This window comes from Coturnix japonica, chromosome 10, assembly GCF_001577835.2.
Source record: "Coturnix japonica isolate 7356 chromosome 10, Coturnix japonica 2.1, whole genome shotgun sequence".
Taxonomy (NCBI): domain Eukaryota; kingdom Metazoa; phylum Chordata; class Aves; order Galliformes; family Phasianidae; genus Coturnix; species Coturnix japonica.
The window spans coordinates 3,624,091-3,651,018 of NC_029525.1; the positions used below are offsets into that span (position 1 = coordinate 3,624,091).

The 26,928-nt window shown below is 35.3% G+C and overlaps 1 protein-coding gene across 4 annotated transcripts in view; it reads left to right on the forward strand.

Moving 5' to 3' along the window:
- The window catches only part of VPS13C (vacuolar protein sorting 13 homolog C), a 74,855-nt gene that overhangs the window by 18,752 nt on the left and 29,175 nt on the right, over window positions 1-26,928 (forward strand). For all 4 annotated transcript variants that reach the window (XM_015872267.2, XM_015872268.2, XM_015872269.2 and 1 more), the window contains 37 exons: window positions 258-352; window positions 992-1,134; window positions 1,972-2,164; window positions 2,298-2,412; window positions 2,737-2,873; window positions 3,577-3,703; window positions 4,396-4,510; window positions 4,871-5,000; window positions 5,361-5,439; window positions 6,305-6,441; window positions 7,051-7,204; window positions 7,594-7,670; window positions 7,837-7,896; window positions 8,877-9,039; window positions 9,426-9,542; window positions 10,010-10,113; window positions 10,405-10,572; window positions 11,161-11,465; window positions 12,276-12,423; window positions 13,069-13,171; window positions 13,576-13,709; window positions 14,794-14,950; window positions 15,277-15,356; window positions 15,917-15,976; window positions 17,066-17,231; window positions 18,124-18,240; window positions 18,712-18,815; window positions 19,185-19,352; window positions 19,803-20,107; window positions 20,480-20,624; window positions 21,308-21,464; window positions 22,312-22,424; window positions 23,376-23,545; window positions 24,020-24,258; window positions 24,990-25,219; window positions 25,696-25,788; window positions 26,356-26,721. In XM_015872267.2, coding sequence (XP_015727753.1) covers window positions 258-352; window positions 992-1,134; window positions 1,972-2,164; window positions 2,298-2,412; window positions 2,737-2,873; window positions 3,577-3,703; window positions 4,396-4,510; window positions 4,871-5,000; window positions 5,361-5,439; window positions 6,305-6,441; window positions 7,051-7,204; window positions 7,594-7,670; window positions 7,837-7,896; window positions 8,877-9,039; window positions 9,426-9,542; window positions 10,010-10,113; window positions 10,405-10,572; window positions 11,161-11,465; window positions 12,276-12,423; window positions 13,069-13,171; window positions 13,576-13,709; window positions 14,794-14,950; window positions 15,277-15,356; window positions 15,917-15,976; window positions 17,066-17,231; window positions 18,124-18,240; window positions 18,712-18,815; window positions 19,185-19,352; window positions 19,803-20,107; window positions 20,480-20,624; window positions 21,308-21,464; window positions 22,312-22,424; window positions 23,376-23,545; window positions 24,020-24,258; window positions 24,990-25,219; window positions 25,696-25,788; window positions 26,356-26,721 — 5,474 coding nt within the window. The remainder of the gene's footprint in view (window positions 1-257; window positions 353-991; window positions 1,135-1,971; window positions 2,165-2,297; window positions 2,413-2,736; window positions 2,874-3,576; window positions 3,704-4,395; window positions 4,511-4,870; window positions 5,001-5,360; window positions 5,440-6,304; window positions 6,442-7,050; window positions 7,205-7,593; window positions 7,671-7,836; window positions 7,897-8,876; window positions 9,040-9,425; window positions 9,543-10,009; window positions 10,114-10,404; window positions 10,573-11,160; window positions 11,466-12,275; window positions 12,424-13,068; window positions 13,172-13,575; window positions 13,710-14,793; window positions 14,951-15,276; window positions 15,357-15,916; window positions 15,977-17,065; window positions 17,232-18,123; window positions 18,241-18,711; window positions 18,816-19,184; window positions 19,353-19,802; window positions 20,108-20,479; window positions 20,625-21,307; window positions 21,465-22,311; window positions 22,425-23,375; window positions 23,546-24,019; window positions 24,259-24,989; window positions 25,220-25,695; window positions 25,789-26,355; window positions 26,722-26,928) is intronic.

Consider the following 26,928-nt stretch of genomic DNA (forward strand, 5'->3'; position numbering starts at 1 on the left):
AAGTGGTTCTAATAGCACTCCTCAAAGCTCTTTTCATTCTTGGAAAATATGGATTGACTCATAATATAAATGATACATACATAATGCCATGCCATAATAATGCTGCTTATTACTTTACAAAGTGGACTTTGCTGCAATATGGAGTTCTGTGTCAACAGATCTTAAATTTGTGGGAGGGAAATTGGTTATAGTTGCTAGCTGAAATGTAAGCTTTTGTGGATTTTATTTATGTGTGTATTTATTTATTTATTTATTAGCTATCGATGAACTAATGACACCAGAAGAGAAGGCTAAGCTTTTTACTGCTATTGGCTATAGTGACACTTCCTATCAGCTTTCCTTACCAAAACAGGTAAACTGCTTTTAAAAGGATGGTTTAAAAACAAATCTTTCAATTATTGTACTTCACGTGGGTAAGCTCTGAATTCTAAGTGGCAACATCGTATTCTCTTACAATCTTACAAGCTCATGTTTTTGTTAAATGGAAAAGAGTAGAGCTGCAGCGAGCATCTGTGACCAGCAAAGAAGATACTAAACTCAAACAATGCACTTGTGTCAGAAGAGATTCATTTTTTGATTTAGATAAATTTGAAGTGTAAAGATGCTTTCAGTTCTGTCAGTACCACGTGGAAATGTGCAGACTTCGATTGTGGAGTATGGTTCAATTTTTCTTAATTTGCTGATTGACATAGTCACAAATAATACAGAGGCAAAATGTGTTTTTGGCACTTGTTTTCACACTTTAAAACCTCTGTGAATTCTTAGTAGAAAGAAAATTCAAATCAACTCAGCATTTCTTGAAATGCCATGTTTTATATTACAGAACTGTCTGGTGAGGGTTGAAAGTTCTCTGTTCCTAGGTTCTTGCGTGTGAATGTATGGCTGCTGGTTTAGCTGTAACTCCAAATTTCATTAGATTCATTTAAATTAGGAGTTCAGAAAATTGCTTTTGATGAAGATGACTAATTTCAGTTTTCTCTCTCTTTGCTAGTATATTGCCCATATTGTGACATTGAAGCTGGTAAGCACTTCTCTTACAATTAAAGAAGACGAGAATGTGGCAGAAACTCTTAAAGTACAGATAATTGATCTGAGTACAAAAATATCACAACGCCCAGGAGCACAAGCCCTTAAGTAATTAGATTTATATTTTATTTTTGTAGAAACATTACTTCAAACTTCTTACACCTTTTTTTTTTTTTTTTCCTTGAGTATTGTATTTATTTTTTACATCAGTTTTCTTCTTTCACTCTTTCTAGCTAATTAGAAGATATTGTCAGTTTGGGGAATAATATTGAATGGAATGAGAAAATGAATATTATTTATCGCTCTGTGTGAATGTGCATGAGTTTTTTATTGAATCTATGTGTTGAAATGCTGTATTTAAATTATTTAAGCAATGTGCAGTGCTTTAGCTAACACATTCCAGATAAGCTACTGAATGTGATGTTGCTTACTTCCTACAGAAAAGAACATCCATCCCTGTGTATTGTGGGTAGTACATATAAACCAGCGCATGGAAAGCTGAGAACTTGCTCTTTTAAGAGAAACACACCAGAAATAATGAGCACAAGTTATTGTTACACAGTGATGTAATAATGGTTCCAGTGTCTGGGAAAGAAGTATGCATTTGTTCATGATTGGATTTGTAGTTCTTTTATCTTTTGACTTCATGCATAAACTGCCAGCTCAGTTGTGAACTGTGGAAATACTTTGCTGAAAACAGTTTTGTGTAATATTAAAGGTGGGATCACAACCCCCAGAAAAGTTGTGCAAGGTTTACATAAATGTATGCCATACCATTTATTTATTAATGTTACAGTTTGTTAACCATGTGGTGTGTTAGTCCTGTGAAGCTAGCTTGACTTCTTGTTTTCCTTTATCAAAAGCTTTCTGATATTGCGTGTTTCTCATAGACGGAACTGTTCTGTGTCCTAATTTATATAATAATTAGCCACCTGTCTTCTTTAGGGTGGAAGCAAAGCTTGAAAACTGGTACGTCACAGGCCTGAGACAAGAGAACATTGTACCATCTCTTGTGGCTTCCATTGGGGATAGCGAGTCTTCTCTCCTGAAGATAGAGTTTAATATTAACCCTGAAGACAGTACTGCTGATCAAAGTCTTAGCATTGTATCACAGCCTGTGGAAATAAAATATGATGCAGTGAGTAATAATCAAAATTGTTCTTTCTTTTGTGATTCTTTTTTAAACTGCTGCATGGTGAAGATGTATTTTGTAGTTTTTGCTGAATGAATGATGAATATGTTATTAATTCTTGTCTCTTTGTCTTTAAAAGAGGACAATAAATGCAATGGTGGAATTCTTCCAGACAAGTAAGGGAATGGATCTTGAAAGATTAACATCAGCCACATTAATGAAGCTTGAAGAAATCAAGGAACGAACTGCTACAGGTAAGAGACATCTCACTGGGAGGCAAACCTTGCAATACTGTAGAACATTTCTGTATGATGTGCAAAGCTTTGTGTGTTGATTGCTGGCTAAAGACTGGATGTCTTTTATCTTGTTTTTTTTGTTGTTTGCTTTTATAACTTGGAGTAGTGGATGTTCTCTTGATGGAGAGCAGTCAGTTTAGGTGGAAGGCATACTTTAAAAAAGTCATTCTTTATTTAGGTTGTATTATATATTTCAGATAATATTTCTTCATCTGTGGCCTGGAAAAATGCTTTACTTGTGAGTAGCGTTTCAGTTGTAATATCCGTTCTCTTTTGTTGAAGGATTAGTTCATATTATTGAAATGAGGAAAGTCCTTGACTTGAAGATTCATCTGAAACCTTCCTACCTTCTGGTCCCACAGACAGGTTTCTACCATGAAAATTCAAATTTGTTGATTTTGGACTTCGGTACATTTCAGGTATATAAATGATGTCTCTTTAAAAGCACAGAAGAAGAAGGAAGTAGTCTCTTTTTTTCTCTTAACGTATCTGTCACATAAAACTGTCTGAATATCAGAAAGTGAAAGTGTGCATCTGTGAAAGTATTCTCACCAAGTATTGTTGAAAAACCAATTGCATTCAGAGCCCTTGGGTTGTCTTTGATGTACTTGAGCTGTGTAACCTGCCCCGGAAACATTGTCTTTTTTTGATACATTGTGACAATAATATTTTTTTATTAATATCTTTGATCTATTCGGCAAAATGGGATTATTTTTCCTTTTGTTTCTCTTTAGAATGAGTTACCTCTTAGTACTGTAAGAGGATATGTGATTTTTACTCAATTTTAAAAGTTGATTCTGTTATTTCTATGAAACTGAAAAATGACAATTATTTAACTTGATTTTAATAGACTAAATAAATATTTTGTTTGTACTTCAGCTATAAACTTTTAAATTAATAATAAGACTTCATTTCATATTACATGAATTGCGTGGTTTGATAGCACCATCAGAAGTAAGAATTTAATAGCCTTGGTGAGGGAAGCTTGAGAGACATTAAGGTATCTTCTGTATGATAATCCAATTGGCTATCATAAAGTTACATGAATCATCTTTTACACCATCACCAGTAGTAATATCACATCTGTGAGTTTTGTACTTATCTTGTCTTCATGTTTTTTAGCTGAACAGCATAAATCAAGGCAGTAGCGAAGCTTCTAGTTTTTCATCTTTAGAGGAAATTATGGACAAAGCTTATGACAAGTTTGATGTGGAAATAAAAAATGTGCAACTTCTTTTTGGAAGAGCAGGTATGGAAACAAAACTTTTAAGCTAACGATCAGCTGTTTACTAACATGATTTTGAACTGATAATCAGCTGTTTAGTAAAACCTGTTTACTCTGAGGATTGCTGAAGTATACTTTTCTGTATTTAGTAAATAAGATTTTAAAGAAAAAAGGCAAACAAAAACCAGAATTCAAGTAAACAGATAGTTTAAAAAAAACAAACTCCCACCTTTTCTGGTATTAAGCTGAGACATTTCCTTGTTAGTTCTCTTAAAACATCTGAAAGATCTGCTTGTGTTTTGGTTGTAGGTCTGTGTACTATTTCTTTATTTCACTAGGGAGCAACAGAAATGCATAGGACTATTATGATACTTACTATGCTGTAAAATATGGTTGAAGTTGGCCTTAGTAGTAGTTCATTTGGACTTAAGTTTTATAGTCAATAAAATGATAGGTTACTTTTAAAAATTTTTGTATTCAAGTGCATCATTAAGTGTGGAATTGAGTTTAATGCTGCCAAGTCAATATAATGTTAAGGAATATTGAAAATCTGTTTAAAATTCCTTAAAATTATCTCACCCAAATTGTTCTGACTGCTTCAGTTTGTGAGTGTGTTCTTCAGCTTTTCCTGGGGATGCTATTTGAAAAATCATGGTATTCTAATCATAGCAATTTGCAAGCAATGTGTTTCATCTAAATGGATTTAATACTTGCAGGTGAAGACTGGAAGAAGGCTCGTTTTCAGCGTTCATCTTTACATATGTTACAGCCTATGGATATTCATATACAGCTGGCAAAGTCAATGGTGGAGAAAGATACTAGAATGCCAAAGTAATGTATTAATATTGAGAGGGCTTATTTTTATTTTTTAATTACTGCGTACTTAGAGAAAAGAAAAAAATGTTTATTTATACTTTGGAATTTGAAGCCATCAATGTCTTAGTTTAATGATTTTAACAAGGCCTTTCTTCACTATTTGTTCCCTGCTCACCTTAACTTAATGAAGTAACTAAATGAATGACTGAAAATCTGATTTTAATGGGTGCAATGCTTGCTTTAAATGCAGATTCACTAGGTTTACTCTGATCTGACTTAAAACATTATTGATAATAATACTAATGTATTAAAGTCAAGAATTAGCATTTACTGTTTCTTTTGTCTTAGAGTGAATCAGATTTCTTTTTTCTTAAGGTTTAAAGTGTCCGGAGGGCTTCCTTTGGTGCATATCAGGGTTTCTGACCAGAAAATCAAGGCAATTTTTGATCTGATTGATAGTATTCCATTGCCTCAGAGGTCATCTGTTCCTGTTCCAAGCACAAAGGTAAGCTGAACAGAAATAATAAAAATGAAACAATGATAGTAAAAACCCTTTGACAACGAAATCAAAGAGATTGTTATATGAATTCTTCCTAATATCTGCTCACTTTTTTTATCTAAAATACAAGATCTGTTGCTCATCTGAGCTGTGCAAAGTGTCTTCAATACAACTTTACATCAGAACATGCTGACTAATTCAAACAAAGCTAGTTTTGTCATTGTCATGTTGGCTTCAGTGTAAATACTGCTCAAATGTCTAATAAATGAAAGGCCAGCTTAAAGATTTATCAGAATTGGAAAGTGTAACTCAACATACCAAGCTATGAAAACTTAGATGCTGATTGTTTTTTTCTTCTCACTCTAGGCAGCAGCTATTCCTGCAGTTCCTGTTGATGACAAAGGGTTGCTTACTACACCCCCCTTGTTAGCAGAAATGGTGTCAGGTAAGAAAAAAGAGCATGGCAAAATGTATGGAATAACTTAGCATTTTCAGGCAAGTCTTAAATTGGTCTTAAAGAATGTTACTAGGAACAGTAGAGATGAGTACAATTGTCCCTAACTTACAGTGCATAAGAAGATTATTAAAATGCTGTTGTTGCCTCAGAATACTACATATGCTTTTTAAGAAAAGAAACCTTTTTTGAAATAAATTCATATTGTCCATAAACAACCCCCTCAAAAATAAGTAGAGTGTGCTGTTAATAGCAATTGCGTCAGGATGTGATTAGCAATCCAATGTAATCCAATCAAATGTCATGCCACATCATTGCTGTTTTAGTCAAAAATGAATCTACTGCTGCCATTTTAAGAGTTTGATGTTAAAGACATATACTTTGAAGTAGGCACATGGAAAAAGTTAAGTAAGATATCTAAAGCACATATTCTTTCATACGTAGCCAGTGTATGGCAGAAATACTGCTACAGACATTACAGGTGTGCTGTCTGAAATGTTTTGCATTAGTGAAGCTAAATACAGGGCAGGACTAGCAAGTGGCAAATCAATGATTGATGCTTTGGTTTTGAGTGTTTATTTTCCTCGTTGTTCCAGAAAAAAACTCTTCTGGGAGTTTATAACTGTACTTCCTTTATCTAGATTCTTTACAGCTAAACTCTAGTGTTTTCTTCAGTAGAGCTTCAATTTTTGTCACTTTGCCATTGTCATCTCATGGGAAGATGGCAAGATAGATGAAAAAAGCGTGCTTTGTCACATTAGATTTTAGTGGTTCTAGAATGGGAAGGTGTGGGGGGAGAGATCTATCCTTGTTCCTGGTGAAAACGTACTAAGGAGATGTCACCTCTGTTCTTCAGACTCTGAAGAATATTCTGATTTTGAAGAAAGTTATGAAAAAAGCACTTGGACACTAAGTAAGGGAGAAGAAATAGGAAATAAGGAATCTGCTAAAGAGGAACTGACAGATCTTCAACTGAAGTTTGAAATTAAAGAGGTATGTCTATTGAATTGTATCTTAATCTTCTATATGAAGACTACTTCATATAAGAAAACCCATTATTCTATTACAAGTTTTGTCCAAGTTTATGGACACATGACGCATATTTACCAAAGTAAATATCTGTGTGTGTGTTTGTGTATATATATGTATGTATATGCATATTATATGTTACATTTTATATATGACATACTATATGTTGCATGTTATATATGTATGTATGTGTATGCATATTAGTTATTTCTATTTATAAATCATAAAAAAGAGTAAATAAAATGTGTATTCTTCAAGTCTGTGTATAAGTTGTGTAATACAACACAAACAACTACAAAAATCTTTCAAGAGCCCATTCCTGGAACCATTATTTTATATTAAAAGTACTCCATCTTTCAATTAGACACCAGTACCCCCTTCATTCCTTCCCCAGAAAGAAGAACAAAGTAAGTAACTTGGCAGGTCACCTACAAAGAGCAAAATCCATAAAGTGTCTGTGACCATCAGGTATAAACAAGGCATTAATACTACTAGCATTCCTTCATTGTTTATTTGAGCAAAGAAAACTCTCTAAGCGCAAAGATGGCAGTACTTTATTACTTATTTGTCCAGGTTCTGCTAGAACTCACCAAGCAAGAAAAAACTGAGGAAACGGTACTTGTGTTTGATGTAAAGCATCTTGGGACAGAAGCAACTGTCAGAACGTTTAATTTAGCAGCTGTATCATATTTGAAGACAATAAGCTTGGATTACTATGAAATTGGAGGTAATGTAGGCATATTATATTGTGTATATTTATAGTAGTTAGTCTGAAATTCTCTTTTTCTGTGCTCCTTAAAATTCAGACATTGCTCTAGTTTTACAGGCACAATATTTTGGTATTAGGCAACTTTCCACTGGCAGTGCTTGTCTCAATTGTACAGTTGTTAGTTGTGGATTGCCACCCGGATGCTTAGCAGATAAATAAGTAGTTTTGGATAGTGAGAGAATACAGACTTGCTGGTTTTGACTTGAATGCAAACCATTGTTTCATGTGTCAACAGACTGCATTGAAAGGTAACCCCTGTGTTCAAGGCACAGATGCCAATGGCTCACTGAAAGAAGAAGTCTTACTAACTGTTGGGTATTTTGTGTCTGTTTTTATGTATGTTACAGCTAAAAAAGCGCCCCTTCATTTAATTAGTTCATCTGATAAGCCTGGATTAGATCTTCTGAAGGTGGAATATATCAAGGTAAAAGTTAATCTTTCCAAAGGATGATTTTTTTTTGTTTGTTTAAACCAACTCTGTACATTACAAAGTCTTTGACTTTCTATTTACAGAGTATGTTATAATTTGTATTCTAAGAGCCCAGAGGGTGGTTTGAATTAACAATCCCTATGCTGATCGTTCATTTCAGGCTGACAAAAATGGTCCACAGTTTCAGAATGTTTTTGACAACACTGAACAGAAGATTCAAGTGAGTAGAGATTTTTTTTTTCTTTTTCCTTCCTCTTGCAACAGGGAGCCTGAAAGTTCAGAAGCACTTGTCAGTTTTTATGCACTTAATGTAAGAGCTGCATGTTAGTCTGTTTCTTAACTGTGGAGAAAAGCTGTGTAGTTACAAGCTTACAAGTATCTGCAGATTTTATCAGGGAAATGCAGGTAACACTGGCTTTATTTATTTATTTTCCAAGAAGAGGCTCCTGGAGCTCCAGCAGGAGGTGACACTTCTATATCAGTGTTACTGAATGGAATTGACTGACTTAACCCTATGGGAGAGTGCTGATATTTAGACAACTCCGCTTACTCTATGCGGTTAATTCTAGCTTGTGTTGCATTCTAGCTCTTCAGGGTGGCTCATATGTCCATAAGAACTGGATTTGAGCTCTTTCCTATCCCAAGCTGATTGAAGTGCATAATATGGTTTGCTAAACTATGAGGCAGGTGCTTTATTCATCTTTTTGAATTCCCTTAGTCTAGTTGCCCAGATATTTCTTTATCCTGAGTATCTATATGGTTATCCGCTACCTCTTATCCTTTCATCTTGTACTGGATTATGGTGCAAGCTTGCAAGGAGTCTGAGTTTGACAGAACACAGTGCTTGAGTGGAATGAATCCTGATCTGGGTTAGACTGCCTTGACTTGCATGTCTTGTTAAACTGGTTATCTGACAAGGAATTGCGTCTCTTTACATTTCTACATTCATTGTGTGTCATTTGACTTTTGTACTGAGGAAGCAATAGCTTACTGGTTACAACTGCTGAATTTTTGTCTGATTGACTTATTTTCTTTGCCTACCATTTTTCTGCTTTACAAAAAAGTTTTTTTTCCCATTTATTATTTGTTGCTGGTAATGTATGCTGTCCTTGCTGCACTTTCCATAGTATTACAGCTCTGTTACGTGCTCTTTTACCTGTAAGCTATGCTTTGTGATGTGGAGTCTCATGTTTTCAACAGGTAGCTTTTTCATCACTTAACGTTCTGCTGCATACAGAGGCCCTTCTGTCTGCTGTCAGTTTTCTAGCAACTGTTAGTCCATCAGGAAATGGAAGTAGTAGAGAGGCACCAACTACAGAAGAAACAGAAGAAAAGCAACAGGATGACCTTACATTAAAGAAAGGTACCCTTCTGTTTGTCAGAATGATGGGTCTGGATGGATATGTCGTGTGTTGGCAAAAATATGAAATGCTAGATAGTCTGATGAGCTTTGCTTAAGTGGGTGAGGATCATGGCTTATGTCTCAGTGCCTCAGTGGGTTGGAGGACTGTTGGAGAGAAAAGCCTGAAGAAAATGTTTCCATTCCTAGAGTGCTAGAAAAATATATTAAGATAATAGGCCCAGAGGGGAGCAGATTCTAACATGCTAGCTGATGAAAGAATCTGTAGGAAGTTGTATTGAATCATTGGAATGCTGCAATCACTGAGCTGAAACAGGCCTCCTGTGCTTTTGGGAGCTTAACTGAAAACATGTGCTGTGCCTTGAGAAAACACCTTCTATCTCTTCTAGTGACGAGACCTTCTAAGGATACGTTTGTCTTTGACTTCAAGCTCTTTGCCAAGCTGGATGCCTTTTGTTTAAATATTTGTGATGAAAAAAAGAACATTGCAGAAATCAAGATTCAAGGTATTGCATTTTCTGTTAGTACTCACCTTGTAGTTTAATTTCAAAACAAATCTGTTTTTTTCCATCTTTTTTTCCTTGTTTTCCACTTTTTTGGGTTCTTTCTGTTTTTTTTTTTTTTGGTTTTTTTTTTTTTTTTGGTTTTTTTAAGTCTCAAATGCGTTGGATGTGACAGAGCTCTTAGTTACTGTGTCCATTGCTGTGGAAATTGTAGATGACCCATTTGACCTACTTTGTTTGAAAACAAAGGAAGAAATCAAGTATTTACAGGGTTTTAAAAATATATGTGGGCTTTGTTTTTTCTGTGAAGCTTTTGTTGAATTCGATATGGGATGAACAACAGAATTTTTTGTAGCAGTATTCATTAGGGATGGTAAGGGGAAGGTCTTATCACATTTTTCTTGTGTTGTCCCCACTGCCCCAAAATTAGGCGTTACTTTGCTTCTACTGTTTGTTCTTTCATTTGACAGGTCTTGATTCATCTCTTCTTCTTCAGTCAAATCAAACGGAATTCTTTGCCCGACTTAAAGACATAGTTGTTACAGATGTTGATACAAGGACCCTTCATAAAAAAGTACAAATTTATAAGTCTTACTTGTTTCTTCATTAATTTTGTGCGTGCAAGTGGAGTGTAATGCATGTACTTACTCCATTCTTTAAAATACTTGTTTTCACATGAATACTTCTTTCCCACTTGAAGTGGTGAAAAAAGGCTTTCGTACTAGAGGAACTGGTGTCCGAATTGACTTTCTTTGAAAAGACTTATGTTATTAGCATATCCGATAGGCTGACGATACTTTTGTTTCTTCTTAATACCTTCTTAAAAGCTACTAATGGTTGCTATGTACTTTTTCTTTCTTTCTAGGCCATATCTATAGTGGGAGATGAAGTTTTCAGTTTCAGTCTGATATTATATCCTTACGCTACTGAGGGAGGAGCCTATACTGATATGACAAAAGTGGATGGTACTGTATCTTTGAAAGTGGGCTGCATTCAAGTAGTATACCTTCACAAATTTCTTGTATCTTTGCTGGTAAGTATTTTTTCTTTATGTGACTTGTAATGTGTTCATTAGCTTTCCCAATTTGCAACCTCAGAAAAACTGAATATCACTCTTTCAGAAACTCAACTTTCTTTATGTGCTACTTATAAACTCAGATAGTCCAATTAAAACTGATTTGAAAGTCAAAAACTACCATGCTGCAGCCCTTATAGGGGGCTGTTGTGTGCCCCCTCACCTCACCTATGCTTTTAAGGCATTTCATTTCTCACACCCAACCCCAGGGAAAAACTGAGGTAGTTGCAAACGTAACTGAATTAACACTGGAGACAAAAAAATTTCTGCAAGTTGAGATCCTATGAGGACCACAAATGAATCTGTAAATCACTTGTCCTTTTGTCAAGTATTCTAAATCTTGACTTTTGTAAAGCATTAGTGGTTTCTCTGCCACTAACTACTGACTTCAGTAAGTACTAGCATTCACTGACAAAATAGAGGGGCTTTAAAAACATTTGGTTATTGGTTATTATTGATGTTGTAAAATGAGAGATTAGTTGAGATTAAAAATAAACAACCCTATTTATAGCTGTATTTTTCCTATCTCTTCAACTTTTTTCTTAGACCTTCTTGAACAACTTTCAGACGGCTAAGGAGGCACTGAGTGCTGCTACAGCCCAAGCTGCAGAAAAGGCTGCAACCAGTGTGAAAGATTTGGCTCAAAGGAGCTTTCGACTTGCTATGGACATTCACTTAAAAGCACCTGTTATAGTCATTCCTCAGTCCTCAGTTTCCTTCAATGCTATAGTTGTAGATCTTGGCTTGATTCAGGTTCAGAACCAGTTTCGCTTGGTGTCTCCTGGAGGCAGTTCGCTTCCTCCAGTCATTGACAAAATGGATGTGCATCTGACTAAGCTGAAACTGTCTAGGTAAAGCGCATTTCATCAAGTAATGCCTTCGCTAGTAAGTAAATCCTGGTTAGCGGCAGTCAAGTATTTGCTGTTAGATTATGTCAGTTGAAGTTAATGTCTCCTATTTATTTCCATAGAAAGTACAATGTATGCAAAGAGTACAGTAACACTTTTGGTAGAGCAAATTGTCAGCTACAAAATGCTGGGTTTTTTCAGAGTAGATGCCATCATTAGCTATACTTATCACAGGTGAAAAGGTAAAAGCCTGAATGATGTACTACTAAAAACCTGTATAGCTGTCTGGGACGTTCCTTATCTTTCATATCACTGTCACCACTGCTGAAATGCATCACGTGTGACCTCACTGTGCTGACATGCACCTCAGGAGGCATTCAGCTGGCAGTGATGAATGTCAATGGATGCAGTCCTTTCTACATGAAGGAATTTAATCCCACACCTCTGATTCATCCATACTTCCATGTCAGACTGCCTATGTCAGACTGCTCCTCTGCTGCCACCTGTTGCACGGCAAGAGAATGTAGCAGAATATTGGTGGGAAGGTTCAGCCTGTACTGTCATGCCAACATCCACCTCTGACATTGTGGACCAACATAATAAAACTGGAGGCATTAATTTTGGGTCAGTTCTCATACTAACATGTTAACTTAGAGATATACAGATGAGAAGTGAAATAAGATATTGTTCTGCTCGGGACACATTTGCTATATATGTCTAAGGAGATTAAACTTGATATTTTAGTGTGTTTTGAGTTAAAAAGCATAGCGTGATTTAACTGTTTTTTTTTTTTTTTTCTCCTTATCCTTTAAGAACTACTATGGAGGCAGGTTTGACACATCAGGACATTCAGATACTTCACCCTATTAATTTGAGCCTGTCTGTCAATCGAAATCTAGCTGCAACTTGGTTTCACAAATTGCCAATGTTGGAGGTCACAGGGTATCTGGATACAATGAATGTAAGTTGAATTAAATTATTGAGAAGAGCATAATACTACTTACTGTGAGACTAACCTGTATACTTCTGGTCACAAAAGTGGAATGAGCTACAAGCTGTTAGCTGAGGAATGTTACAGGGATGTCAGTAGCATTTAACTTATATGTGGAATTATTGAAGTTAGAAAGTATTGTTAAATACTTAAGCCCCTGTGTGTTTCCGAAGCTGAAAAGAGAGAACTGAAAGGGATGTCAGTAAGACTTGGCTATTCCATGTTGTATGGCAAGAACAACTTAGATCATGTGTTTCCTGCTACACTCTAGTGATCTCAAGAAAATTGTGTAGGCTGACTATTTGCATACTGTGTGTTTAGATAAAAGAGGAAGTAAAAATGTCATGAGGTAGCATGTAATTCCTAGTACGTTATTAAAGATCTCAGTACCGTAAGCAAAGCTTTAAGAAGTCATAACCTTCCTGTTTCTTTAAGTGCTTATAAAATTATCATTGTTTGTTATTTTCCCCAAGAGATGACAGTGCTGACAAAATAACTGTGAATAAGCTTCTGTAATCTTGCCAGAAAACATTGTTACACTTTGATAGTAGTTAAAACTTTTTTTTAAGAACTGTTGTTGGTTTCTGCTGAGAACTGTGATCTGTGATTTTGTAGGTTGTGGTAAGTCAAGAAGATTTGAATGTCTTCCTCAAAGTGTTGACAGAAAACCTTGGTGAAGCAGAACAATCTAATGCAAAACAAATACTGCAAGAGGAAGGTGAGAGATAACTTGCCTTGAATATGAAGTGTGTTAGCTTTCATGAATAATGAAAATCATGTATTATCTGGAAAATGAGCTTAGATCTGAATATGATGTGGAAGTAGTAAACTCACTTTAATTTTGCAAAGACAACGGTCATACTTAAAACATTATTGAGGAAGACCATATTGCAATTTTATTAGCTGAGAAGTCATGGAAGTAGCAAGGTATTGAGACTGCAGCATCCTTGTTGTCAGAGTGTTTCTACATTCTTCTCTTGCGCCAAAGTTCAGAGCTTTGTGGAACTGTTGCTAACATATGTCAAATAAGTGTAAGCCATGTGAATGGAAAAACAGAATTGAATTTGTTTTTTGAGCTGAATGGATGCTTTGGTAAGTAAACTAATTTATTTAATGCTGCAGGTGAAATCAAAGTAATGGAGCAGTCAGCCTTGATGCAGAGTATGGGTGTTTCGGAAGAAGTTCTGTCTGAGAAGAGAAAAGAAACATTAAATGAAGATGTCATCAATGTGCTGCTTAATTTTGAAATCAAAGAGGTATATATCCATTTAAAAAACTTACGGTTTCTTCTGTTTCTCAGAAGTTGGCTGTAATTTAGAATTACTTAAAGAAAGAGGTAATAACTGATGAAATAATAAAAATCTGGAACCCAGATGCTTTAGTTTACAAGGATTTTTTGAGTACTACCTTTATTTTATTTTTTTACTTTGTCTGCATGGTATGATATGGTATTAATAGAATACTTTACATACACAATATATCTGACAGGGAAAAAGATTTTTTTTTTCCCCATATCCTTTGCATTCACATAGTCTTTCCTTCACAACATGGTACAGAGTTTTGTAATAACAAAGTGGCTGAAGTAGGTAAGCTAGAACTGATATCCTTACTGTATAGAGCACAGGGCTGAGGGTGTTTGTAGATGAAGTAAAGGATAAATGCAGAAGCGGTCTAGTAACAAAGATGTTTGTGAATTAGATGTCATCCAAGTACTTCTTTTGTCCTGAAGATGTCTGTGGTTCTTAAACATGAGGAACTCAGTATGGCCTTTTAATTTTCAGTGTTAGAAGCTGCATCTTGTTATTCTTAAATTTTCAAATGAGTTTAGAAAACGTTTCACAGCTTTTTCTTTTTTGAACCTACTGCTAAAAGCGTAATTCACATTGACCCCCAAATCTCTATTTCATTCTTTCTATATCAGAATAATCTCTATTAACTATTTTTTTTCTGTATTTAGCCCATAGCATCCTATTCAAAACGAAACCATAATCATAATTAATAGCCAAATTAATACTAAATAATACTAAATAACTTTTTCCTGTTAACATTTTTGTTGAATGTCCAGTTATAATATATATGTGTGCCCCGGTGGCGCAGTGGTAGGAATGCCGCGTTGCAACACTGGGGCCCGGAGTTCGAATCCCCCCTGTGGCGCAAGTGGTAGAAGTGCCGCTCTGCTACACAGAGGCTCGAATCCCGGGGGCCGGACTCGATGATCTCTAAGGTCCCTTCCAACCCGCACGAGACTATGATACTATGATACTATGATGATAACTACATACCATGTTTCTGGGCAGTTTAACTGAAATAGTTAAAATTAATTATTTTCCTTTATTTAAGGTTGTAGTAACCCTGATGAAGCAGGTTCAGAAGAAGAGGTATCCATTACACATTCTAAATGTATTACAACTTGGAACCAAAACTGAAATCAGAAATCATGAATTGACTGCAGCAGCGTATCTGAAAAAGATAATTATGAGATGCACTGAAATAACTGGTAGGTATTCTAGATAACTGGTGTATAGTTGGTACGTTGCCTGCAGTCGTCTTTTGTGCAGGAGGGTATTGCACTCAAAGGCAGCACAAACCAAACAAATAAGAGGCTAAATGCCAAGTTAAATTAATGACCCTAGTAGTAGAACAGTAGTAGTGAATATAGCGTGTCACAAGGTGGTGCTTCATCTGCAGCTTTGCAGAGTAAAGATGTGTTTATAGCCACTGTCCCAGTAAGTGTGGTTTATAATGGAGACATTCCATGGGTGGAAGAAAACTTGAGAATGGAAAGCATTTCTATTAATTAGTATTTTATTTCTTTATTTGCAGACTCAAATGGAGATCCTCTCTGTATTATTAACTCTTCAAGTAAGACAGACGAGCCTCTTCTGAAAATGGAATACATTAAGGTTTCATTACCTTTTTAACTGAGGTTATTTGGGGAGTAATATAAAGCTTCCATACTTAGCTTACATGGGATCTTTTTTCTTGCTTGTTTTACAATCTGTAAGATTTATATTTTGCTTATGAGTTCTCCTGGATACCTGTTTTTCCTCTTATCATCACCTTTTTGCTCTCTATTGCACCATATACTGCTGGCTTTGTCAATGCAGGCCTACTGATATCACTGTGTGCTATGCATGTTGGATCTTTTGCTTGCCTAGGCCACACTAAATGAAATTGTCTTGGGCAGCATATACTGGTATGGCTAATGTATATGAATATCAAAACTTTAAAATACTTTTTATTGATACATAAAAAAGAGTGCTATGAGAACAACCAAACTAGTGAGTTGGACACATGGTGTAAACCAAATGCGTTTAAATAGAGTAGTACCTTTTCAAAATTGATAGGTGAGGTTTAAGTGATAGGCAGTCTTTACAGGGGATAGAAATGTTTGAGGCGGTGTTAGCTGGTACATGGAATAGAAACTGACCATGTGCTTGGCTTTTTTTTTCTCCTCTTTCAGGCTGATGCAGATGGACCTGATTTTGCTACTACTTACAATAGCACCAAGCAAAACATTGATGTAAGCACGGGATGTATTTCATAACATTAAGTTGCTCGAATAGTGACATCTGTGTGAACTTGTTAATTACTGAAGAGAAGAAGGTCTTTCTAATCATTAAAACTTACTACGTTATATTTTGTTACTTCAAAGAAAAAAACTGGGGAAAGAAATTACTTATAAATGGTTATTACTGATTAATTAATGAGCTTGACAATAGAAGCTATAGGCTTCTAGCTAGTTGAAGTTTTTAAGGAGATATTTCCAATTACAGGATTTATGAATTGGTTTTTCCTTTCCCCTTCCCCCACCCTGCTTACAGAACAGTAAACTAGACACCATATAAAATGAGGCCAGGCATTGCAGAATTTGGAGGTTCCTAACAGTGGGATCTTATAAGCATTCTCAGAAGTGATGTATTCAGTCAGTGCTGTTTGCTTTTCTTGAAAGCAGTTACTGATGTGTAGTTTTCCATCACTACGGTGATTGTTAAAGTAAACTGTCCATGGGAATTGTTGCTTTGAAAAATGTTTCCACTGAAGTAATCTTGTTCAGTGAAGCTTGCTTCTTAGTAGCCCTATGTGGAATTTGTGGTGGTTGATGTACTTCACTGAGGGTCAAGAAAGCTGGTATCACATAGTGTATCAATAAAACTAATGTTTTCAGAGAATTGCTTTTGATTAGGAAAAGGTGCTTAGTTAGTACTTCAAGTAATAGTAAATGTGCTCGTGGCACTTTGTTCTAGTGTCAAATTTTGAATCTTTTTTTTCTTTTAATTTCTACTGAAATGTATCTGCTTGGCTCTGAAGACCTCAAAGTGCGCTGTGGTCCACAATAAAATGCGGTACAACTCAAAGTTTACTGAAGAAGTTGATCTACATTAAATAGTGATTTTGAGGCAGGCTCTGAAGCTTTCTCTAGTTTCTCTTCCGTAGCTCCCTCATGTACTCTAGAGTTTCGGTATGGTGCTAAGTTAGAGGAGGTAGAAAGGATGGAACGCATCTGAAAAGCAAGACTGAATTTTAACTGTGACAATAATTTTGTGTTGTTGTTACACTGGTATTGTGTAGAAAATAACAACGCTCCTTTGTTCCCCTGCCTTCATTTTAGGTTGTCTTTTCATGTTTGGATATAGTACTTCACACAGAGGCTTTGATTTCCATCATGAGTTTTCTCACTTTCAGTGTTCCATCGAGTGCTCTTCCCAGCACTGATAAAGCACCAGACCAAAAGCCTCAAACAGACGAAAAAGAAAAAGGAATAGTCCTCAGACCAGGTATTGACATAAAAGAAAGTCCATGCTTTTGTTATATAGAGGCATTTAGACTTTGATTTCACAAGACATTAATTCATGTGACACCACTAAGTGGTGTCGAAGTAGTAGACTTCTATTATTAAGTGAAACAAATGATGTTGCAGTAAACAGTATCTAAGCCTTCTCAAAACAGAAGTATTAACTATGTTGTTCCCCAGTTTATTCTGGTATAAACACACACACCCGCACCCACACACGCAGGACCAACAACCCCTTACTCCCTGCAAAAAAAAAAAAAAAAAAAAAAAAGCAACACGTGCTCTTGAGCCATAGTGAAGCAAAGTGCTTATTTTTGGTAATTGGTATTTGTAACCTTGAAACAGAACACGCTTTTACATGTAGGCTCCTTAAGGATGTTTTGTGAATTCATTCCTCTGTTTGTATTGTTTGGAAGCTCAGGGTTTGCCAGACTGTTGGTATGGAGTTTATGATGGTTGTTTGTTGTATTGTAATTTTGAAGGCACCTTTCATTTTCCTACAGGAACATTTTTTCCTCAGTAAGTAGAACTACACTGACCTTGCTGTTCTATGCAAAAAAGACCTAGCATGTGAGATAATGAAATGTAGTTTGTATTCAGTATCCTGCTTTGTTACAAATTAGATGTTGTCTTGATTCTTGTTGGACTGTGTTATCTGATGACTGTACTTGTATCAGAAGATAACTGTTCTAATTTAAAAACTAGCAGTAATCCTGTTATATCAAATCAGTTATCGTTAACTGTAGAGAATAACTACAGGTTATTATTTTTGAATTATATATACATACGTTCATGGAAATACAGTGTTATAAATGAAACATCTATTTTAAAAGTTACAATGGTCATCTTATATATCACATGTTTTCCCCATGCAGCATTTGGTAGCACAACTGACGATGATATCTGTGAATTGAAGCTTACTGCAAATCTAAATGCCTTCAGTATTTTAGTCTGTGATCAGACTTGTAGAATTGCAGACATTAGAGTACAAGGTAAGGTTTATTATCTAAGTGTTACATGAGTCAATCATAGCGAGAAATGTTATTTCCCTTTGCACACACCTTTGAAAGAGTGATGCGTGTGCTGTAAATATGCTCTCTGCAACACGTTTTAAATATGTTTTAATTATGTTATGCTGTTCCAGTTAAGTATTTTAATACTCAGAATTTGGTAGTGTAGTCAAATTTGTTTTATAAACCTTGTTTTTGAACAGCTAAATCCTTAACAGTATGAAGATTTATTTATTTTAACTGCTGTTCTAAAACCAATCTATTTTGGCAGATATTTTGTGTGTAAGAAGGTCAGGACGTTGAGCTTAGTGTTGGTTGTTATGTAGCAGAATTTGGATTTCTAAGCTCTTTTCTTTGTTTTCAGTAATAATATTTCTTTTATAACAATTTTTTCCCCCAGTTCATTAATGTCTTTTCATAAATGGTTATCTTCTTCCTTTTGTTTCAAACCAGGAATGGATGCATCCGTAGCCGTGAAAACTAAAAAGATAGATGTGTTCTCCAGACTTGAGGACATCATAATCACAAATGTTGATCCTAAAACAATCCATAAAAAGGTGATGTATTGCACAGTTTCTAAGCCAACAAAAAGACCTCATTCTTCAAGCTATTTAATGGAAGCAGTCTAGTTATGCTGTGTTGTACAGATGCATCGTATCAAGTATGATTTAATGCATCAAATAACAAGCAAAGTTTCATTGGTTTACTTGCTGTATCTCAGGGAAGTAAAGCATGTTTTTATTAATGTATTTAATTCTAAAGATTAGCATAAGTTAAAATTAGAACTGTCTACTGATCATGTAGTGAGATGACAGTAGGTACCTGTAGATTTGTTTGTAGAAATATCTATCCTCTAGTAACTTAAACAATAATTCTATCACAGGTCACTACTTGGTAGTGTTAACTACACAGTCTTAATCTTCTAGGCTGTCTCCATAATGGGGGATGAAGTCTTCAGATTTCAGATGTCACTTTATCCAGATGCTACTTCAGGGGAAGCCTATGCTGATATGTCAAAGGTGGATGGTAAAATGTCTCTGAAAGTGGGCTGCATCCAAATAGTTTATCTACATCAATTCTTCATGTCTCTCTTGGTAAGACATTAACTACATTTCTCTTCTTGACAGTAAGTGTTGTTTCTGTAACTTTTAATCAGCTCTGCTTAGTGTCACGAGTACCTTATGGTGAACTGATGTACAAGCATATACAAGTATTCCACTGAAGAAATGTTGGTTTAAAAGTTGCACTGTTCTATAGAAAAAATAAGTAAGGGCAGAAATGTCTAGAAGCGAGTAATGGATGAAGTTGATAGCTTTAAGAACACCTTAAAAATCATGTAAACAGTGTCTTTGTACATGTGGGTGGTTTTTTTTGCCATTTTCTTTTTTGAAATGTTCTTGGAATTGGAAGATCTGTATTTGTGACACAGCTGATCTGGTTTTCTTCAGTTGAAATCTACATTTTGTCTCAAACTTTTTTTTTTTTTTTTTTGAGCTTTATTTTGCTGTCCTATAACTCTTAACTTCTTGAATACTTTCCAACAGAACTTCCTAAACAACTTCCAAGCTGCCAAAGAAGCCCTGAATGCGGTCACTGTCCAGGCAGCGGAAATGGCTGCTTCCAGCATGAAAGACTTTGCTAAGAAGAGTTTCCGTCTCTTAATGGATATCAACTTGAAAGCTCCAGTTATAGTTGTTCCTGAATCCTCAACTTCCTGTAATGCTTTGGTAGCTGATCTTGGTTTAATCAGAGTTCAGAATGAATTTAAATTTGTGTCTTCAGATGAATCTTCTCTTCCTCCAGTCATTGACAACATGGACGTGCAGCTAACTCATTTGAAACTATCAAGGTATACATCGTATTGTCTTATGTCTTGGGAAATGTTTGCTAAGAAAGTAGGTCCATATTCCATATACAGCATTATTTTCTTACTTAAAGATTGTAGATGATGGAAACGTACCAAATCTAACTAAACAAAAAAGCCCAAGCTATGCTTGAGTGCATTTATATATGAACATATATCCATAATCTTTAAAACTTCATAGAGAGGAAGGATTGATAGGAGAGTAACTGAAGCACTCTTAGCTGCATACCTGGGCGTAAGAGCACGTGTGCACACACACGATTATCAGTTTAAAAATAATAATTTTGAGAATTCTATTGTTTGGGATTTTGCAGATATTTAATCTTTCCTCTTCTGCTTATGCCATTTTTTTTGTAGATGCATTTTATCTGCAGATTCTCAACCAGATTCTGAAATCCTCTGTCCTGTGAGTTTGACTTTACTGGTCCAGAGAAATTTAGCAGCAACTTGGTATCGTAAAGCCCCAGCAATTGGCATCAAAGGAGATCTGAAACCAATGCAGGTAACATCATGGCATGTCAGAGCTATGCCAAAAGTTACACTTAATTTTGGAGTAATATTTATCCTAGTTACGGAGCTTGTAATCTTGTTGGAATTTGTAATGTTAAGACTTGTAGTTGGCTGTCCTGTTTGTAGATCTGTTAGTTCATGCTAAAACTTTTTTTTTTCCCCCCAGGTGAGGTGTCTGTAGAGCTATGAGCTATCCTTTTTTTTTTTTTTTTTTTTTTGTAAATGAACATGCTAAGTTATAATCGGATTCAGATTCATTAATTTAGATGCTTATTGAATGGCAGTTTTTTGATGTGCACAATGTATAGTCATAGGTTTAATGGTAAACTGGCTATGTTTAATGGTATCTGGCTATGTTTCTTCATTACTGAATTGTTAAGAAGCATTGATGCTTAGCTGTTCATATCTTTCTACAACCAGGGAACCTTCACGACATCAATATTTAACATGTGTACTATTTTTGTTGTAACACCTGTTCATAACAAATGATTTCTCTAAAAGATACTATTTATTAAATCATTTTTATTATAATTCAGGGTGTTTTGGCTAGGATCTTTTTGACTCACTGACATGTTCACACTGTAATCAACATGTTGTCTGTTTTATACAATTGATTAAGGTTCTGAAAGGAAACAGCGTCACCAAAATTGAGGTTGTGGGTTTCTTGCTTTACAGATAGCTCTCAGTCAGGATGATCTAACCGTTATCATGAAAATTTTACTTGAGAACCTTGGAGGGGCTTCTTCCCGTCCAGATACCATGCAGCAGAGCATTGAGGATAACCAGATGGTTAGGAAAGAGAAGGTTCCAAATGAATCTGATGTCTCTGAGGGTATGTTAAATTCTATCACTGAATAGATTTAAGGAGAGGACCGCTGACAAATTAAAACATCGTTGATCTGAAGTGCTTCAATGTACATAAATAAACCGTTTTTATTAATTACTATCAGTTTGTATGTGAAAAGTTAGAAGATGTGTATGACAACATTGGGATGCAAATTGGTGATGGTAAAAAACAAAACAAAAAACCCTTAATCATAGCTTTTTGTTTTGCCATTTGTTTTTTACAGGGTGGAATTACTCAGCCTGTATCAGAGGCTGATGTTTCAGATTTAAAAAAGATAAAACTGAAACCAACAGTCTGCCTAGAATGTAAATGTTATCTCCTGGCCTTTTATAATTGTGCCTTTTAATATCTTACATGTGCATTAATATAAACAATGTGTGTCCTTAATGTTAACGTTTTGCCAGCTTTCAATATTAAATCATTTAAACTAGTAGTTGAAATGCTAAAATATGGAAAGAATCTAGAAGGAAGAGTAATGAATACTCAGTTAAAAGTACTGTTATGTTCTGTAGTTCTTCATTAAAACTAGTGAGGAATGGCCACAGTAAATTAATGACAACTTGCTAAAAGTTCTTAAACCACTCAGTTATAGGCAGCAACCATTCAGGAGAGCAAAATCTTATTCAATATATGAAATTGCAGATTGTCACCTGTAGGCTTTTTGACTTTGATCTTTTTTTCCTTTTGTCTCTTTCTGAGCTTGGTTTTAAAAACAACAACAACAACAAACAATCAACAAAATCCAAGCCTGGAAAACTTTCTCCAGGCTCAGTATTCTAAAGGAATATACAAATATTTGCTTTTTCACTAACTTGCTTTCTTCCTGCTTTAGGACAAGAGAATGTTTCTCCATCTCAGTCTCCTGCAGAATGTTATACAATGCTTACATTTGACTTCAATTTTGAGTCGCTTTCAGTAACTCTCTACAACAGCGATTTGAATCAGGTCTGTGATAGCTTTTATTACACTTTTGGGGTGGGGAACTTTTGCTTCTTATGAGGATGGAACTCAATGCTTTGTAATCCTTGTGTTAAGGATCCTATACAATTTATCTGGCAAGCTTTGAGACTTGGAGCAGAAAATGACCTGAATTTGAAGATTGTCAGTGTAAAATTCACACTTAAAAAATTAATCAACCAACCAAAATGACCCAGTGTCTCTTTTGTTCATTCAAGACTTGATTCCAGTTGTCCAACCTTTAAAATGAAATTTTCAGATGTAGGAATTGCTGACCTTCACAAAACTAGTTCAGTGCGTGACTCTTATATAATTAATGTACATAATCTATATTTTTGTCTTATGCAGTCCTGAGTGCAAGCAATTAACAAACAACCTTTCTTTGCTGAAAACAGAAGAGAAACATGTAATGTTGCTTTGTTATTGTGACTTAATAGCCTTTATCCCGCTAAGAAGCTGCATGCTTTTTAAGCCTTGGTCATAGCTAATGGGTGGTAGCCTGTGCTTAAAGCAACTGTAATACAGTAACTTGCTTTTTGTTTCAGGGGATATGAAACAAAGATCTAATGGGATTTCATTCAAATGTCTTGTTTATATATTTTCAGTTTAATCTTTATGTCCTGCTTGTAAATGTAGTTAGTGTGATGAGTATGTAGGGATCCTCTGAGATTCAGTCAGGTGAAGCATCATGCATTCTGAGCAACTACTGGAAATGGGATGTACTACGAACCCAACATATTTGTTATATTTTTTTGCAGTTTCTTAGACTCATTTTTATGATTAAAGGGATTATTACATCAGATGGCTTCTTCCTTTTGCAGAACAGAATGTGCATCTAGTGACTAGTATCACGAGAATTGTGCTTAATACTTAGGTCTGTAATACCTAGTTTTACTGATTCTTTTTTTCTTTTATTAATTATTATTTTATATTATGTAGAAATCCCTGCTTTTGCTGCATGATGAGAAATTACACCTTGGTGAACTCCGACTACATCTCATGGCATCATCAGGGAATATACTCTCTGATGGCTCAATGGATGTGAATGTTAAACTTAAGGCATGCACCCTGGATGATCTCAGAGAAGGAATTCAGAATGTGACAGCAAGGTGAGTCTGAGTGGATCAGAAATGGAAAAAATTCTTTGCAATTTATGAAGTCTTTCCTAGGCCTACATATTTTGCTTTCATGTGGTGTTATTAATATGTAGTAGGACAGTCAGTCTCACTATGCACTAATGCAGTTAGTGATGTAGTTTTACTAATGTTAAACATTTATGTATTGCTATTTGTTGATTTTCCAGATCATCTAAAATGAAAAATAACCATTAGACATGAGTATTACAGTAAACTACATAGAACAGCTTAGTAGAATATACCCTGTCTCAGCTAGAGAGGTCTGTGTCCTCAAACTTTAGTCTGATGGATAAATGCATCATTTTTCTGTAGGCGACACAGATTGTGTACTTTATAACTGCATTTTCAAAGACAAAGGGAGGAAGAACGTACTATTTATGCATCTTTGCTTTTCTGTATTAATGTGTTGTAATATTAGAAATAATCCACTTTAAACTTGTTTTGCAGAATGATAGACAAGAAAGATAACACAAATGACGGTTCTATGATAGATATGAGTTACAAACAAAATAAAAATGGAACTGAAGTTGTTGCTATCCTTGACAAGCTCTACGTGTGTGCCAGTATGGAGTTTTTGTTGACAGTAGCAGATTTTTTCATTAACTCCATGCCAAAATCCTCAACGGAAAGATCAACACAGCTCCATATGAAGAATGTTACTTCTGGTAAATTGAAGCCAGAAACAGGTCTGTAAAACTGACCTCCCCCTCGCCCTCCCCATCTTATTTACAGTTTTCATATTGAAAATAAATCATCTAAAAGTGCTCAGGATGCTTGCCTTGCTATCTGACTTGGTTTGTTCTTCACAATGTATAAATTGGCCACTCAAGCTGTACTTTACAGTGAGCAGTAGTAAATGCAAAAGTGCCTTGTCAAATAATGGAGTGCTCTCCAGCTGAACTAAATATTAAAATTCACAAAAAATAAATTAGTTATAGTTAGTGTATATGTATGTAGTTAGTGTATATGTATATGTAGAAACAGTTATAAATGTGGTTGTATGTTTTTTGTCACCTATTTCTGCCAAGAAAGCATCCATTGAGTAAGATGGGTTATGTGGATATTAGTTAAGAAAGTAAAAAGAAACAACTTGCTATTTGAATATGAGTGGTAGCCAGTACCTTACACATCTGCAAGCTGAGAATTTTGGAACTGTGTCCTGTTGTTTCAAAGCATGATAACTGTATGTTGTTATTTCAAAGTTATCGAAAACTTAAGACAACTTTTCCTATTTTGTTAAACACTGAAGTTATGGTATGACTTTCAGTGAAATGCTACAGTATTTCTGTAGAAGATGTTTGTAAAATTTTTATCTCTAAAAGCTGTGCAACATTTTCTGCATGAAGTTCAGATATTACGTATATCATAATGCTTTCAAGCCTTTTATATTCAAGATTGGTTTTACTTGTTTTCACAGAAATACCTTTTCAGCCAAATATGAAAGTAAAAGCTGTGATCATGGATCCAGAAATTGTGTTCGTTGCTAATTTGACCAGCGCTGATGCCCCTGCCTTAAAAGTTTCCTTCCAATGTGACTTTTCTCTGACATCAGGAAAGGCTGCACAAAGGATGACTGCTCAAGTGAAGGACTTCAAAGTATTGGCTTGTGCTTTTCTCAGAGAAAAGCAGGACAAGAATGTAACTAAGGTATGTAAGATTACCAGTGTATGAAAGATAACAAAGGTATGAAAACTTGATTTCTGTCAGGAAAAAAGTAGCAAGAACTCTTAGTGGGCATATTGAACTGTATAGATAGCCTGTGTAGTTAATTTTGCATGTGCTATCTTTGCTTGTATATTAGTGTTCTTAAGTTTTTATGTGGTTTATGACTATACCTGCATGTTGGGTTTCTGGTTTTATTTATTTGTTTATTTATTTTGTATTTTTAATCTGTATTTAAGTTAGTGAGTTTTAACCAGTACAAAAGAGCTCTAATTCAGATTTGAAAGCTGGAATGAGGAACAGTAGTATAGAGCATAGTAATACAGAAAGAATGCTTTTCCTCTAAAACCACTCGTTATGTCATCAACAGCCCTTTGGCGTATGGGATGACAAAATATAAGTATCTTGAAAGGCTAGAATCCAGGAGCTACTTTACTGATCAAATTACTTTTTTTACTCAGGTGTTACAGCCATGTGCTTTGGTCATGGAAAATATGATGCATGTTTCAGGGCTGCAGACTGTGGTTGTAACAGTAGAAGAGCTTACTATAAAGGTAAGTTGGATCATTAAAGCTGTCTTTGGGAGAACACCTGTGTTTTTTCAAGGGAGTTACTGCTTTGGCTTTTTTAGTCTGTATATTCCTCTCCTAAGCATTAATTTCTCACAACGATTGAGAAATAGGTGTATCTGTTTTTCAGAGCTTCTTTGTGTTGGGCAAATTGTTACTTGTCTACCGTTTTGGCTGTTTCTTGGCAATACTTAAATATTGGACACTTAAGTACTGGACACTAGGAGTACTCCAATTAGTTTCTTTCTGTTTTACTAAACAAGGTTTTTGTTTCTACTTCTACTGTTTTTTTTTTCCTTCAGAGTCACAAACAAGTGTGTGCATGGAAGTGCCTATTAACTTAAGGCTCTTAATGTGATTTTCTGAATGGTACATAACGTGAAATACTGTGTTCTTAGTAGGTAAATTGTTGAGTGTGTCTATAGTAAAGGTCTTTCTGAATGAAATTTGCAAACTCTGAGGAGTTTTGTCACATACTCCTATCCTGTATTTTAAATGCTTGTCGGTTTAAAAATGTGTTAAGTGATAATGTGCTTATTTGTTTGCTTTAAGATCTCACCAATCATTCTGAACACTGTGGTGACCATTATGGCTGCCATAAAGCCAAAAACTACAGAGGAGGATTCTAAAGGAGCAGCAGAAGTTCCTGAAGATCTGTGGCAAGTGAAGCCTATAGATGAGTGCAATGCTTGGTTCCTTGGTGTTGATGTAGCCACAGAAGCAACAGAAACTTTTAAGGACCATGAACATGCTGTGAAACAAGAAAAGTTTGACATTGTAGTGAAATCTGTTCAGATCACCTTGGAATGCGGTCTGGGGCATCGTACTGTCCCTTTATTGTTAGTGGAATCTGTATTTTCTGGTGTTCTTAAGAACTGGTCCTCATTGATGGAAGTCTCTGCTGATATGTCACTGGAGGTTGGTACCATCAAATCATTGGTAGTTTATGGAAGGTGCAGAAATGTGTTAATTGTTAAGTAACTTGATTTTTGGTAGTTTCTATGTGCTGAGTTAACAGTTGGTTTACACCGTAATGCTCTGAAAATTCTCAGTAGTCAAGCTATGAATTACCTTAATTATGTACAGACTTCATACACATAAAGCACTGCTGTACATGGCAGTTAT